Source organism: Eurytemora carolleeae, unplaced genomic scaffold (genome assembly GCF_000591075.1).
Source record: "Eurytemora carolleeae unplaced genomic scaffold, Eaff_2.0 scaffold1098, whole genome shotgun sequence".
Classification (NCBI taxonomy): domain Eukaryota; kingdom Metazoa; phylum Arthropoda; class Copepoda; order Calanoida; family Temoridae; genus Eurytemora; species Eurytemora carolleeae.
This window is the reverse complement of record NW_019397013.1, coordinates 48,686-64,220: the sequence shown is the minus strand read 5'-3', so window position 1 is coordinate 64,220 and position 15,535 is coordinate 48,686. Positions and strand designations below refer to the sequence as shown.

Below are 15,535 nucleotides of genomic sequence, written 5' to 3'. Positions count from 1 at the left end.
CACCCATTTCTCACGTTTAATTTATATTTAGTTGTACATTGAGATATTATATTGAGATTTAAATGTTCATGAATGCGTTACGACACTGAGAAAACATGTATGTGTATTGTATATTGTACATGTACCCTTTGCAATTCCATAGACATGTACCATATGTAGTTCCCTTTACGACACTGTACAAACATGTACATTGTACAATCGACATTGTACATTTAGCTTTTTAATGTATGTACATGTATACTTTGTAGTTCCCTTTACGACACTGTACAAACGTGTACAATCTACATTGTACATTTAGCTTTTTAAAGCCATGGACAATGTATGTACATGTATACTTTGTAGTTCCTTTTACGACACTGCACAATGTATATGTATCCTTTATAGTTCCCTGTAAGAAGTGTATAACATGTTTGCAATTTTAGTTCCCTTGACACCGTATGTGCAATGTACATGAACCCTTTGTAGTTCCCTATACGACACCGTACAATCATGTACAATGTACATGTATAGTTTCTCTATGGAGACTATAAAGCCATGAACAAAGGACAATGTATATCATTGATACTTTGTAGTTCCCTTTATGATACTGTACAGCTATGTACAATGTTTGTGTACCCTTTTTAGTTCCCTAAACACTAGCCATGTACAATGTGCGTGTTTTTGTGTGTTTTTTTTTCGGCACTGTATTTACATGTATCCTTTGTAGTTCCCCTTATGCATACTGTACAACCAATTAAAATTTAAATGCATTTTGTTGTTGTTTCTTTTACGATACTGCACAACTATGTACAATGTACATTTATCCTTTGTTGTTCCCTTTACGACATTGTACAACCCTGCACAATTTACATGCATTTTTGTTCTTCCCGTTAAGATACTGTACAACTATTTACAATTTACATGTATTCTTTGCAAGTTCCCTTTATGATACTGTACAAATATGTACAATTTACATGTATTCTTTGAAGTCTCCTTTATGATACTGTACAACTATGTGCAATTTACATTTATATTTTGTAGTTCCCTTTATGATACTGCACAACTATGTGCTATTTACATTTATTCTTTGTAGTTCCCTTTATGATACTGTACAATTTACATTTCATCTTCATAGTTCCCTTTATGATACTGTACAATTTACATTTATTCTCTGTAGTTCCCTTTACGACACTGCACAACTATGTACAATTTACATTTATTCTCTGTAGTTCCCTCTACAACTACATGTACATTGAAATGTACATGAATCTTTGGTTTTAGTTCCCAGTATGACGAGCTTCTACAAACGGAAGAGGAAATTAAGGAATTAGAAAGGATAATTGTTGACATTTTCAGGTAACATAAATAATCTTAAATTATAATGTCCTCAATCTTTCTGCTTTTTTAACCCCGTTTTTTTGTATAGGAAGTATCAAGAATTGAGACCAGATAATACTAAACACATCCCGCATGCTGAAATTTACCCTGAGCATGCTAAACTTTACTCAGAGCATGATGATCTTTACCCTGAGCATGCTGAACTTAACCCTGAGCAGGCTGAACTTTACCCTGAGCATGCTGAACTTCACTATGAGCATACTGAACCTTTCCCTGAGCATGGTGAACTTCACCATATAAAGCTGGGTATAAATTTAAACGAAAAAGAAAGGTAATTTATTTTTCAGAACATTGAAATTCTATATTATCTATCAAAATAGATTGCTTAGAGCAACTATTGATTTTTTAGAGCTTAACTATTATTATCATAGGACCCTCCATTTTTTTACTTGTAATTGATGGCTCTAAGATGTCTTTATGCTCTTTTTTGCAGCAGAGACTAAAAGGAAAATTGTGAGAATTAAACACTTTTCACTGGAAAAGCTTTAATGGTTACTGTTTAGAATTGGACATCGCTTTAAAGGGAAGGTCACTTGAAATAATTTAACAACAAAAATTGGATTGATGCTAAAAAAGTTTTAAAAAATCGATCAAGATTAAAAAATTACTTATTTGCCTGTCATCCAACATCTGCTGCTAATTAAGCGATTCTTTCGAAGGAATCTGAACAACACCTGGCCGATGGTTGGAGACCAGGTCCATGATATGTATGAACACGAGGACCTGGAGATGTTTTATCTCAACCATTATTCTCTACATCTACCCAGAGAGAATATACTGTTTGAGACGGATGAAGACTGGGATGAGAGTTTTGAGAGAAGCGAAGACGATTCAGGAAATCAGCCAAACCAAACATTTTATTTATTTTCCAGAATTCCGTGGAAATCCTTTAAAGAGACTGTGACATGTCTGATTCACAACAGTACCCTCAAAGCTATGTTGGATCCAGAATAAACGAGAACGTCATAATTTCCTTTATGTAATTATATCAAATTTGATTGCGGTTTCTACAATCACGTAACTATTAGAATTCAGCTGCAGAAGCAACGAAAAATTTGTGAGAATTGAACATTTTTCAATCTGGAAAAACGACGATATAGTCCACATTATTGATCAAGTAATGGTTTAAAAGTTACCGTTGTGAATCGGATATGCATCTCTTTAAACGAAATTCCCTTAACACTACAACAACACTTCTTTATATTGTAAAGGATTTTTTGGAGTAAAAAATACAATTTTTTTATTTAGGTCGAGAAGATGAAGGATTTGAGGATAGTCTTGATAAATCAATGTTTTGTTCCAGAGTAGAAAATCTAGATCTTAAACTAGGTAAATTTCTTTCACTTTTAATTTATACAATACTAGCTGAAATTCCCGGCGTTGCCCGTGAAATAAAAAAAACGAATTTTAAAAAAACCCGAATTTTTTAAAGAAAGGGGAATGCCTCAGAAAGAAGGGAAAGAAGAGGGATGCCTCAGACAATTCGGTCCAGCCGTTTGGCCAGCTTTAGCTAGCATTTATACAAACAAATATATATGAGCAAAGGAGCTTTATTATATAGATGGATCTGAATTTTATAGTTTTCAATCTTCTAGGGGGGGGGGCTTTGTCCTCATAGCCCCCCACCCCCTTCTAAACGCTACTATTCTGGATTTATTTTGAACTAATTTTAAATGTTTATGTAGTTTAAAAAGAAAATTTCAAGAAATGCTGCGTGCTTGGTTTTTTAAAAATTTTTATATTTAATTTCAAAAATATTTTTATAAAATTTGTCTTGTTATAATTTAGAACTGTTATTGAACCGCCTGAACTCGACGACTTCCATTGTCCAAGAAAAACAGTAAAACACGGAATCATCTTGTGTTCCTTAAATATGAAAATATGAATTTAAAAATTATCAAATATCTTCCTGTTTGTAAGACATTATACATAATATTTGACCACTGCACAAAATGTAATTTCTGAAATAACTGTATGAAACTTATGACACAATTATGAAAAATTATGAAAATAAACTGGACAATTTATTAACGTCTCGTCTCCTTTTTTTGGCGTTATAAGATTTACTTTCTATCCTTTGGGGCAGGTTGAATTAATTTTTATCGTTTTTTAAAAGGTTTACTACAGTGTTAAACTCAAATCGGCAACTATTCATTTTGGAATTTTTTGGATTACATAAAATCCACGAAATGTTCATAAAGAAATGATTCAAAGGGATAATTGTGGCTTAGTTTATCCGCCAGCGTTATAAAAAATTTAAATGTTTTGATTTCTGAACTTGTAATCGATTTCTGTTTGGTTTCAATTTGCCTCCCATTAAGACTCAAATATCATGACTTAACCTATGATATCTACCTAAAATGTTTAGAATGGGAAATGACGACTTCTATATCGTCTTTGTTCAAAGCAGGATTATTTCTTAAAATAATTTTGTAGTATCACAGTTAAAATATTTAACACCGAAAACTAGCTCCAGTTCCTCCAGTCTCGAGATTTCTAAAATGTGTCTACCATTTTTTCACCTTCCAAATAGACGAAATATTAGGGATTTGTCCAGATTCCAGTTAATTAAAAATCGACAAAACTTTTCTAATGTTTAACATCTCTGTCACTTTTAAAAAAGCTCATTAGACTGGGACGAATTACAGTACACTCCAGTTTCACGTTATGTTGAAAACCATTTTAGAAATTGACGCACGCAGTTCTCTAACTTCGTTAATCAAATGTTTAAAGGGAACTGTTGTCAATCGTACATTCCCAACTTTAAATTGATGATCACTTTAAATTACGCTAAAATCCCTTTAAATTACGCTAACATCACTTTAAACATCCCTTTATAATTAAAGGCTCTTAAAATGACGATGTAAAAGCTGAACATTAAGAAGGCAATTAGATAACTCGGAGCTAGTATTGAATTAATAGATTAGTTTCTAGATGTCGTCTTTTCAAGAATCAAGGGTTTTTCGTTCACAATAACCCTGAGGTAGACGCCCAAAGGAGTTTAGCGTAGTTGGCGTTAAGCAGGCTCTCTTTCCGTCTTGTAATTCTACGCAGTGTACGCGTAACTCCTTTGGGTGTCTACCTCCGAGTTATTGTGAACGAAAAACCCCCGAATCTTGAAAAGACGACATCTAGTGTCATATCTGTTATTTTAATTAATCTATGATTACATTAATCAGATACAGGGTGCCCACAACTTTTTTGAAAAAATCCGTACAATCCGTAAAAGGAGTTGAGTTTTTGCCACAAACTCTGATTTTCTCATCTCTATATCTTTGTAACCCAATGTCGTAGACCTTAGATATTTCAAACTATTAATACTTATAGATAAAATAATCTAAGTATGAAATATCAAAGGTTTGCAATATCAGGTTGCAAAGATATTAAGATGAGAAGATTTTATTTTCTGACAAAAACTCAATTCCTTTTCGAAAAAAAATGTACGGATTTTTTCAAAAAAATCCGTACATTCTTTTTAAAAAACCGTACAATCAGTACAATTTTCGAAAAAATCCCTACAATCCGTATAAATGTCTGTCCTTGTTGAAATTTTCATGAAAAATTTGCTGAAATGAGTAAAAAAAATAAAACCGGTGTATTTCCAGGATAAAAATCCGTACAATTTGAAAAAAATCCGTACAATCCGTACAATTTTAGGGGTTATAAAAAAAATCCGAACAATCCGTACTTTTTGGGCACCCTGCAGTTACAAGTCTATAGAAACGTTGTATCTAGTTACTAATCAAAACATTCAAGAAAAACGTTTATTTAACTTAACATAAAAATTTTCAAATAAATTATCAAATTTTATAAAATTTCCAAATATGAATGTTGACATATTGCAGAGTAAAGTGATTGATTAGCGTAAGTTATCGAATATTACACAATACAAATGGTTACATAAAATTTTCATTAACAAAACGTTGTTATTACGTCATTAGCAATATGGGTTCGAGCTGCCCTTTGAGAACATAGATTAAAATTTATGGTTTTAGAAAAAGAATAAATTCTAAAAGACACAATTTAGTGGTTTCTAAACATCGGTCTCGAAAGAAAAATTTGAATGTGTTAAGCAGGCCCAGGGGTTTATATTTTAAAGAATTAACAATGAAAAGGCAAGTTTTTCACACTATTTACACAAAAATAATTTTTTCTCATAAAAATCAGTATCCTTTCAAGACATTAACTAGATCCGGTTTATCTGGTTAACTTTAGATGGTTAATGGTTCAAATATTACAAAAATTTCCACCTCCTCCGGTTAAGAAAAAATTGCAAAATTTCGCACAGGGTTGTAAGAACAGCTTGGGAACAATTATTACTTAAAATTATCATTAGTGTATATATTACATATATTTGTAAAAAATACGTTAACTTTAAAAGATTTAATATAAAATGTCAGGAAATCCAGAACTTTTGTGTTTTGAATCTTGGGATAATTAATTAATCAATTTATTCCTCATCAACATCCCGTGGTGGTCATACCCTGCAGGGATCTTTTTAATCAAGGGATCAAGCATTTCTTCTCAAATTCGATACTGACCACTTTCACAAATTATCATAAACTCTTTTTTTGCGTTACAGTAATAAGTAAGAGGATTTCTTTTAGTTTAAAATACAACATATTTTTTTTTAAAACTTGACTGAGGTTTAAACTGGGTTAAATACAACTTATGAGATGAGAAATTAAATCAATTTTAATAAATATTCAACACTTTTTAAGAAATATAAGAAATTGATTGATATGCTCAACCGAATTCTACCATACTGGCCTGGAGGCACAATGCCGCACAATTTATAAAACTGAATAGTTTTAATAATTAATTTACACAGTTTTGTGGATTTCGTGTAAACTTATCTGTGTTTTGTGTATTTTCCTGAGAATTTTGTAGATTTGTTTTAATAATGAAGACGTTTAATCGTCACTAGTTCACTATTAGAGAATTTCAGTCCCAGGATTCTCATGTTTTCTGAATCTTAACTCTTGTTCGTATTGTAGAACTTGGGGCAGGTGATCAATCTGAATCTGATCTAGTTCGTATTGTAGAACTTGAGGCAGGAAATCAATCTGAATCTGATCTAGTTCCTATTGTAGAACTTGAGGCAGGAAATCAATCTGAATCTGATCTAGTTTGTATTGTGGAACTTGGGTCAGGAAATCAATCTGAATCTGATCGATCTAGTTTGTATTGTGGAACTTAAGGTAGGAAATCAATCTGAATCTGATCTAGTTCCTATTGTGGAACTTGGGTCAGGAAATCAATCTGAATCTGATCGATCTAGTTTGTATTGTGGAACTTAAGGTAGGAAATCAATCAGAATCTGATCTAGTTCCTATTGTGGAACTTGGGGCAGAAAATCAATGAACTTGAGACAAACAAGCATCTCATCTGAATCTCCTGTAATTATAAGAAAGGATTTTATTAATTTCAAAAATAAAAAATCAGAACCAGAAAAAAAGCTGAATGAAAATCGTCATAAAATCTTTGAGTTAGCTTTGCTTGGAAGCAGAGTGCTTAGAATCCGCATCCGTTGGGTCCGCAAGATTTTGGCTTCCTGGCTCCGGATCCGCAAAAATATGCGGATCCACGGATCCGGATACAAGGGGTAAAATATCAACCAAAAACTGCAAAAACAACTTTATTACTCCTAAAACCCAACTCTGAATTTTCGAGATTATAAAAATTTCCTCATTTCTTAATGGTTCGTCAAGTTTTAGAATAAAAATAAGCGAAATAAATAAAACAAAAATTTGAAAATTATTTTTTGTTGATAAAAATTCAGTAAATCTTAAAGAAATGACCTGGATCCGGACCCATTTTTTCCCAGTGCGGATCCGCATCAAAATTAAATGGATCCTAAGCACTGCTTGGAAGACATGATTTATTTTGTTGGCTGAATCGTGGATATTTAATGGATTTAAGATATTTTTAGGTAAACTATCAAAAAGGGAATATTTAATGGATTTTTTAAGTAAATCCATCAAAAGGGTATATTTGATAGATTTTTAGGTAAATCCATCAAAAAAAAGGGAGAAAAGTATGTAATTTTACTGGTATAGTGTAAATCCCTGCAGTGTGTCATTGTTATAACTACAAGATGTGTAGTGTGCAGTGTGCACAGAATATTTTTATAAATATTAATAATATATATTTTATTACCGTTACAAATTACTCATTCAAAAAGTCAATAATAAAAACTTTAAATACACTTGATAATAATTATCACTTCAGTACATTAAGCCACTAAAAATAAATGGTAAACATGTTTAAATAGTTTTGTTACGTTAAGCTGTTTCAGTACATTTATAAGCTCAAAGCTTAGTTATACAAAAACTGATTTATAAGTTGTTTAACAAAGAATTTCAAGGGATTAATAATAAAGATTCAAATATCAATACTTCTGGTTTTATCAAAATGTTGTTTTAAAAAGTAGAGTAGACATTTTTTCTTTTTTATTTAATCAGGAACAATTAAATATGTGTTAGGGATTAACAAATTTTTTTAACATTTAAAGAAGATAGGTTGCATTTGTTTTTTCATTGTTCATACCTTTTAGAGTCTCAAGTTTAGTCTTAATAACGTTGCATTGTTCTTGGGTGAACCCTCCTTCCTTCAATGCCTTCTCAAACAATAATATTTTTACATTGGAATAATAATGATAATAATGGATAATGGATAATGGATAATGGATGAGCATGAGCATGAGCATGAGCATGAGCATGAGCATGAGCATGAGCATGAGCATGAGCATGAGCATGAGCATGAGCATGAGCATGTCAATGACAATGACAATGACAATGACAATGACAATAACAATAACAATAACAATAACAATAACAATAATAATAATATTGTTTCCTTCATAACTGAGGTTGAGAGATGCTTGAAGCAGGATTTCCTGATGTTGTTGTGCGGTGGGTTGTCCCAAACAGGGGTACCCTACATTATACATTAATTATTAGGATACAGCGGTACCCTACATTATACATTAATTATTAGGATACAGGGGTACCCTACATCATACATTAATTATTAGGATACAGGGGTACCCTACATTATACATTAATCAATAAGATACAGGGGTACCCTACATTATACATTAATTATTAGGATACAGGGGTACCCTCCATTATACATCACAGGGGTACCCTACATTATACATTAATTATTAGGATACAGGGGTACCCTACATTATACATTAATTATTAAGATACAGGGGTACCCTACATTATACATTAATCATTAAGACAGAGGGGTACCCTACATTATACATTAATCATTAAGATACAAGGGTACTCTACATTATACATTATTAGAATACGGGGGTACCCTACATTAGACATTAATCATTAAGATACAAGGGTACCCTACATTATACATTGATCAAATTAAAATTATTACCTTGGCATAACCCCATGCCATGATACTGTAGTCTACTAGAGAGAGCCACTGCTGACCCTCAGCTAGCATGCGCGCGCTCTCTACCAGGCACTTTTTGAACGCTTGAAGATGCACACTCACCCTAAACACAACACCCGATACGTAAAAAATGGCGCCAAAGTTTGAATGAATTTCAAGATTGTCTAGTTCGTATGCTTATGTTATTCAGCAAAAATATCAAAATTTAGAGAAACAAAATAAAGGCCATTGAAAAATAACTTATATGTTTCCCGAGACTTCGATAAACCGTTTCAACACGGAAAGGTCGTTTTTGAACGACTTTTAAATTCGACGCCGGGCACTTGAGCTAGTTGCTATATAGGACAGCTCTATTATTTACTCTAAATTTTTCTAATTTTGTGATACTTTAATCTGTAGAACAGGAACCGGAACCTTTACTGGATCGGGACAGTGAGAACCAGACAGTTACTTGGGCAACTGGCGTATTGGTATATACCTGTTAAATGCAAGGGAATCTGTTTTAGACTCAAGCCGAGTGTTGGGAAGGGCCTTGTATATATTCTTCTTCAGAAAATTCAATTTCTCCTCTAGAAAAATAGAACTATCAACAATTCAAAAACCGTTATTTCCTAGAAATGGTGTTTATGATTAAATATTGAGGTGATGAGGAAAAGCGAGAAAAGGGTGAAAAGGATATTCACGTGGCGGGGGTTCTTAGTGGGGTTGGGTGTGGGAGGTGAATTCACCAAGAGNGGGGGGTGTTCACCTAGAGGGTTCAGATCTGGAGTTGGAAGAAGAGCAGCAACCTCACTTCGCAGCTCCGGGTGGTTCATTAGAAGCTTCTCCACCAAGTTCTCCAGTTGCTTCTAAACGTAAGAAAATGATATATCAGTAATAAGTATTTATACTGCAGGGGTTTATATTTTTCAGTAAAAGAATTTAGATGCTCCGGTGGTTTGGAAGAGAGGCATGAAAACTGGGGCATCAAAAAGGCCTGTTTATTTGCCCCCTTTAGAACACTTTTATCCATCTTATATTCATCCTCCTTTATTCATTTATTTTTCCCAATATAGGAATAAACCCCAAAAATTTGTTTTGGGTCAAAAATATAGAAGAGAATGCATTCGGCATCGTTGTTTACTTTCTTTTAATACCAAATAGGGTGAATTTCTAAAATTCATAAGTTACTCTGAGAGGGGCATATATTTCATATGAAATACCAAAGATTTGAAAAAAAAACCGAAAAACTGGTCAAAAATCGGAAGCTTTTTCATACTTCTGGAAACTTACCTAATTTCTCCTTAAACTTATTTATTTTCCTAAATTTAACAATCAGAGTTCTTTCTTACTTTGGATATTGCTTTCATCGCTGTTTCCGGATTAAACCCCGGATCCGGATCCATTCTCAGCTTCTTAGCGAGAGGGGAAATCCTGAATTTATCCGGGGACGGAGAATAGAGCGCTGAGGGTACACCTGGAGGTGTGTCACTTAAACATAACCGTTTCCTGATAATAAATAGTTCTTGTCAGTGATGGCAGCATTAGTCTGGAGGTGATCTGAATCCTTGCTGGAGACAGCATCTCTGTAAGTGAAAAAAGCTCTTTTTTATAAAAATAATTAATTTCCAGTGAATTTTACATTATTTTCTTCTACAAATATTAGTGTAAGGAGCAAACTGGGCAACATTAATTAGTTTAAAAATTTTATATTATCCTCAGTGAATAATCTTAGAAATTGTTTATAAAATGAAGAAAGTTTAAACAAGAACGTTTTTCACGATTAGGAGAAGGAGGGGGGACATCTCCCTCAATGAGTTAATGAATATATTAACCTTGAATCCTTTGTCTGTGAGGGCTCCTGGAGATGTCTGGAGAGAAGGTGATTGGAACCTGTCTTCTACCTCGAGCCTATAGAGGAGAAGGATTAGGAGGCATATAGGAGAAGGAATAGGAGCCTATTTAGGAAAAGGATTAGGAGGCATATAGGCCAAGGATTTGGAGGCATGTATGAGAAAGATTAGGAGGCATATAGGAGAAGGATTTGGAGGCATGTAAGAGAAGGATTAGGAGGCATATAGGAGAAGGATTTGGAGGCATGTAGGATAAGGATCAGGAGTCATATAGAAGAAGGATTAGGAGGCATTTAGGAAAAGGATTAGGATTTAAGAAACATATAGGAAAAGGATTAGGAGGCATAAAAGGGAAGGGAAGACACAAACACAATTTAAAATGCTGCCTACCCTCAACTACATTGACAGAAGACATAGCAGGGTTTAGTGGAGAGTGTGCTGGCCATGTTTTTATGTCCATCAGATCAGAAAAGAAAAAAATGTCTGATTTACAACTGTGCCCATTACGTCTACCTCTACAGTCCCTTACATACAGGGTTACCCGCAAAGGATGAGACTTCAGAGCCGACTTTACGAAATTTATATACTGTCTGTTTCCTATAAATATGATATCCTGAAATATGGACTTCTTTCTTTCATTGCCAAATCATTAAATAAACCAATTAAAAACCACATTCGAGGCAGGATATTTATTTTTAACTTAAAATCGTTGTATTTGAAGAGTTTTCAGTCGTCTTTACAGTCTCATCCTTAGTTGGTGAACCTGTATAAAAGTCCTGGCTGTATTTTTACCTGTATTACCATTTCATCAGGAGATGGATTTGGACTGATCAAAGATACATTGAGATTTCCTAAATAGAATTGAGATAAAGAATTGAGATATCCTAAACAGAATTGAGATATCTTGAAAAGAATTGAGATTTCCTAAAAAGAATTGAGATTTCCTAAATAGAAATCAGATTTCCTAAATAGAATTAATATTTCCTAAATAGAATTGAGATTTCCTAAATAGAAATCAGATTTCCTAACTAGAATTGAGATTTCCTAAACAGAAATGAGATTTTCTAAAAATAGAACAGAATTCAAATTTGCTAAATGGAACTCAGATTTCCTAAATTGAATTTAGATTTTCTAAATAGAATTAAGTTTTCCTAAACAGAAATGAGATTTTCTAAATAGAATAGAATTCAAATTTACTAAATGGAATTCAGATTTCCTAAATTGAATTTAGATTTTCTAAATAGAATTGAGATTTCCTAAACAGAAATGAGATTTTCTAAATAGAATAGAATTCAAATTTTCTAAATGGAATTGAGATTTCCTAAATAGAATTTAGATTTCCTAAATAGAATTTAGATTTCCTAAACAGAAATGAGATTTTCTAAAAATAGAACAGAATTCAAATTAGCTAAATGAAACTCAGATTTCCTAAATTGAATTTAGATTTTCTAAATAGAATTGAGTTTTCCTAAACAGAAATGAGATTTTCTAAATAGAATAGAATTCAAATTTGCTAAATGGAGTTCAGATTTCCTAAATAGAATTTAGATTTCCTAAATAGAATTTAGATTTCCTAAATAGAATTTAGATTTTCTAAATAGAATAGAACAGAGTCCCAGATTAGGTGAACAACCAATACAACTCTTTTTCTATTAACTAACTTGAATGAGAATATGATAGAATAATCTATGTTCTGCGCATGTATCTCACCCCTCCCCCATCCACTTTAAACATGTTAAATCCCTCAGTAAATATTAGGATTAATTGAAATTTTTGTGAAATAGTTCAGGTTTAGATCACATTTCATATCTTAGATTATCAACATCCCCATTGGAGGGAGGGGGGAATTGTAATTCTAAATAAAATACAAGGGTGTGGCGTCGTTAATGATACCTTTTCCCAAAAAATCCTTTTTCCCCTTAAATATAATTTATTTGTCCCTAAAAATCATCTATTTTTCCCAATCTAGCAAAGAACCCCTTAAAATAATCTGAACACACCAAACTTCTGGNTAGAGATTTTCTAACAGGCAGGAAGAATGATTTTTCAAGAAAATATACACCCATGCTAAATTTTTACCCCCAAATTTTACTTTTACCAAATCAATTATAAAATGTTAGTTTTTATTTACCAGTTATATCCGTAGGTTGTCTATCTAACCCTCCTGGAGTAAGATATCCCATCTGAGCCTGGATTTCCTTTAATAAAAAATATAAAAATGGATTCCATATAAGTTCTGACTCTTTTAAAATTCGATTCATCTGCTATTAAAATTCAAGCCACTTAATATGAACCAATTTTCTAGCATTTGGGGAAATATTATAATTAATTACACATAAATACACTTCGAAATCAGATAGGCCGATTTAGTTGCAAAGTTAATTTAGCAGATTATGTTATTTGTTTATATCGATCATATATTATATGAATATCATTTTTTAAATTTGCTAAGTTTGACAAATTATTTCTTCCTTATATTTTTGCAACTCGAATGTCGTGGCCCGTTAATATCTCAAACTATGATCTTCTGTTAAGCTTTATATTCGTAAGTTGAATAATATATTATCAAAGGTTTACACCGCCAAGTTACAAATATATATGGATTAGAGATATCGAGTTTGGGGCAATAAACTCAGTTCCTTTATGAAGTTGTCAGTACGGTCGGAATTGATCTGACTCCCGATTTTTCTTGCTAACGTTCATGAAGTAAAGAATGGTTTGTGGCTTGAAACCAGTGCTTAGGATCCATTTATTTTGATGCGGATCCAGATCCTGGATCCACACTGAAAAAAAGGATTCGAATCTGGATCCAGGTCATAAAGGTTACTTAAGATTTACTATTTTTTTTATTAGAAAAATTTTGGAAATATTTTCTTACTTTTATTCCCACTTGTTTTTATGAAACAACTTGATGAACCATAAAGAAATAAGGACATTTTTGATAATTTCTCTTTTTTAAACAGTTTAGATTTGAGTTTTGGGAGCAAAAGATTTTTTTGCTGTTTTTGGGTGATATTTAGCCCTTAGATCCAGATCCAGATCCGGATCCGGATCCTAAGCACTGCTTTAAATAAAGTATAGTGATCTTACCTGGAGCGCTCTTGTCGTTTGTCGTGTAGTTGGGGACAATGGGTTGAGTAGGGAATTGAGAGGGGTGGAGATTCGACGGGGGGAGTAAATAGGCCTTGGGGAGTGGATGGCTCGTTGAGAGTTGATGGTCCTAGGGGAGTGAATGGTTCTCGGAGAGTGGAAGGTCCTCGGAGAAATTATGGTCCTTGAGGAGTTGTTGGTTCGTTGGGAGTTGATGTTCCTCGGGGAGTGGAGTGGTCTAATATCAGAAACATGGACGGATTGATGACGTGCAACGGGTCCTTGATGCTCCATAGCTCTCGAAGTCTAAAATATAAAAAAACACGTTTAAATATATGCTATACAGTAATAATCAGAAAAAAATGGAATAGGAAGACGACATTACAGCAATACTTGAGCGTTTTGATGTTGCTTCAAAGCAAATATTTTTACTAGCAACTTAGCTAAGTACAATTTAAGTGAAAAGGGTTTAAGTACACTGTACAAATGCTATATGTAATGTTCATTGAACATAGTTTAAGTCCTAATTTGAATTAAAAAGTAGTCTTCGTATTTCAGAATTTTCTGGTTATCACTGTATTTAAGAACAAATAACACTGATTGGCCTGACTGTCAAGTATTATGCATAAAATTCTGCCATTTACCAGCTATATGGGTAACAGACAGCTAGCTTGAATCAATGATAATTGGATCACAAAAAAGACCCCCATTCCTTAATCCCCATGTTATATGGTTGAGTTATTGATTGATAAATATATGGTTCAGTCCTAGTATACAATGTTTTGGAGCCCCCCGGCCCCCCCCAATTCTTTCCAATTCATACATGATCGACTATTTTTCAGAAAAATTATTTTTATTTATTTTGAAATAATTTAGTGTTTGGTCAGCTTAAGAAAATTTTTGGGTCAAACGCTGCATTTTAATTCAGACTAGGGAGTAGAGCGCTGCGGCTTTGTGGCCGAGCGCCGGGGCTAGGACATGCAGGCTACAGGGCTGGGCGCTGCAGCCAATGACCGATTATATCCATGTGTTAGAATGAGATGCATGCAAACATTGCAAAGGGGGGGGAGGGGGTCCAAAAATCGTATACATACCTAAATATATATTACCGTGATATCTGCAGAAGAACTGCTTGTCTTAATTTAACTGTTAAAACACTTAAATAATGCACATATTCATTGCAGGATCGTTTCATACAAACAATATTTCACTGCGATATTCCTATTCAATGGAAATAATGGATATAAACATATATTCACACTAATTCACTAATTGGCCTGTAAAATGTAGTAGAAAATATGTGAAGTTGCGAGTGTGACTTTGAGGTTGTGAATGTGTACAGTAGTCACCATAGTCAGTATTATTATATTTCGCAGATTACGCTATAGCATCACACGCAGGCAGTATGTTTTGGCGGGAAATATTTCAGACCAATCAGGTGTCCGAACTCAACTTCTCAAGTGCATGCAGCCAATCAGATTCTTGTATAGCAAGGAGGAAGGAGGGGGATTAAGGACAAGGTACAAAGGGGAGTAAGGGAAGTAAGGTGTAAGGCTGATGGGACAGGTTGAGGGGGGGGGGAATACCGGTTTCATGTTTGGGACTAGTTTTAAACTCTTGATAAGCTACAACTGATTCCTCATACTTTATACTGAGAGGACTAATTAGGCTAAGGCGTATACAGAGGGGGGCTAGGGGGCAGTCCCCCTCCTAGACCATGGGGGCGTAGCCCCCCCTATATTATATATAGATTATTTATTATAACTATAAAGCAATAATCAGAACAGCTTCTCAGTTTTCATATTTATTATATTTAT

The 15,535-nt window shown here is 33.4% G+C and overlaps 2 protein-coding genes across 2 annotated transcripts in view; one reads left to right on the top strand and one right to left on the bottom strand.

The window, feature by feature from the left end:
- LOC111711113 (uncharacterized) overlaps positions 1–3,408 on the top strand; it is a gene marked incomplete in the record, with an annotated part of 11,857 nt that extends 8,449 nt beyond the window's left edge. The window contains 5 exon segments of the mRNA XM_023485366.1: positions 1,261–1,335; positions 1,406–1,648; positions 2,037–2,212; positions 2,626–2,706; positions 3,166–3,408. Of these exon segments, the coding sequence (XP_023341134.1) occupies positions 1,261–1,335; positions 1,406–1,648; positions 2,037–2,212; positions 2,626–2,706; positions 3,166–3,221 (631 nt within the window).
- A 2,566-nt stretch (positions 3,409–5,974) lies between these two features.
- On the bottom strand, positions 5,975–14,012 carry LOC111711107 (uncharacterized). Its single transcript, XM_023485357.1, has 11 exons — positions 13,719–14,012; positions 12,760–12,826; positions 11,421–11,479; positions 10,669–10,733; positions 10,128–10,284; positions 9,545–9,644; positions 9,275–9,365; positions 8,779–8,899; positions 8,236–8,316; positions 7,927–7,996; positions 5,975–6,774 (listed from the first exon to the last, which is right to left on the bottom strand). Exons 1-11 carry the CDS (start codon positions 14,010–14,012, stop codon positions 6,710–6,712), a joined length of 1,170 nt encoding a protein of 389 aa, XP_023341125.1. The 3' UTR covers positions 5,975–6,709.
- Positions 14,013–15,535: the final 1,523 nt, after the last annotated feature.

Excerpts from the sequence above, each read along its gene's own strand:
- LOC111711107 (XM_023485357.1), bottom strand. The coding sequence starts at position 14,012 with ATGGAGCATCAAGGACCCGTTGCACGTCATCAATCCGTCCATGTTTCT. Across the intron at positions 10,285-10,668 it reads AGGCTCGAGGTAGAAGACAG|GAAACGGTTATGTTTAAGTG; the intron begins GTTCCAATCACC and ends ATTTATTATCAG. Across the intron at positions 9,645-10,127 it reads CGATGAAAGCAATATCCAAA|AAGCAACTGGAGAACTTGGT; the intron begins GTAAGAAAGAAC and ends TCTTACGTTTAG.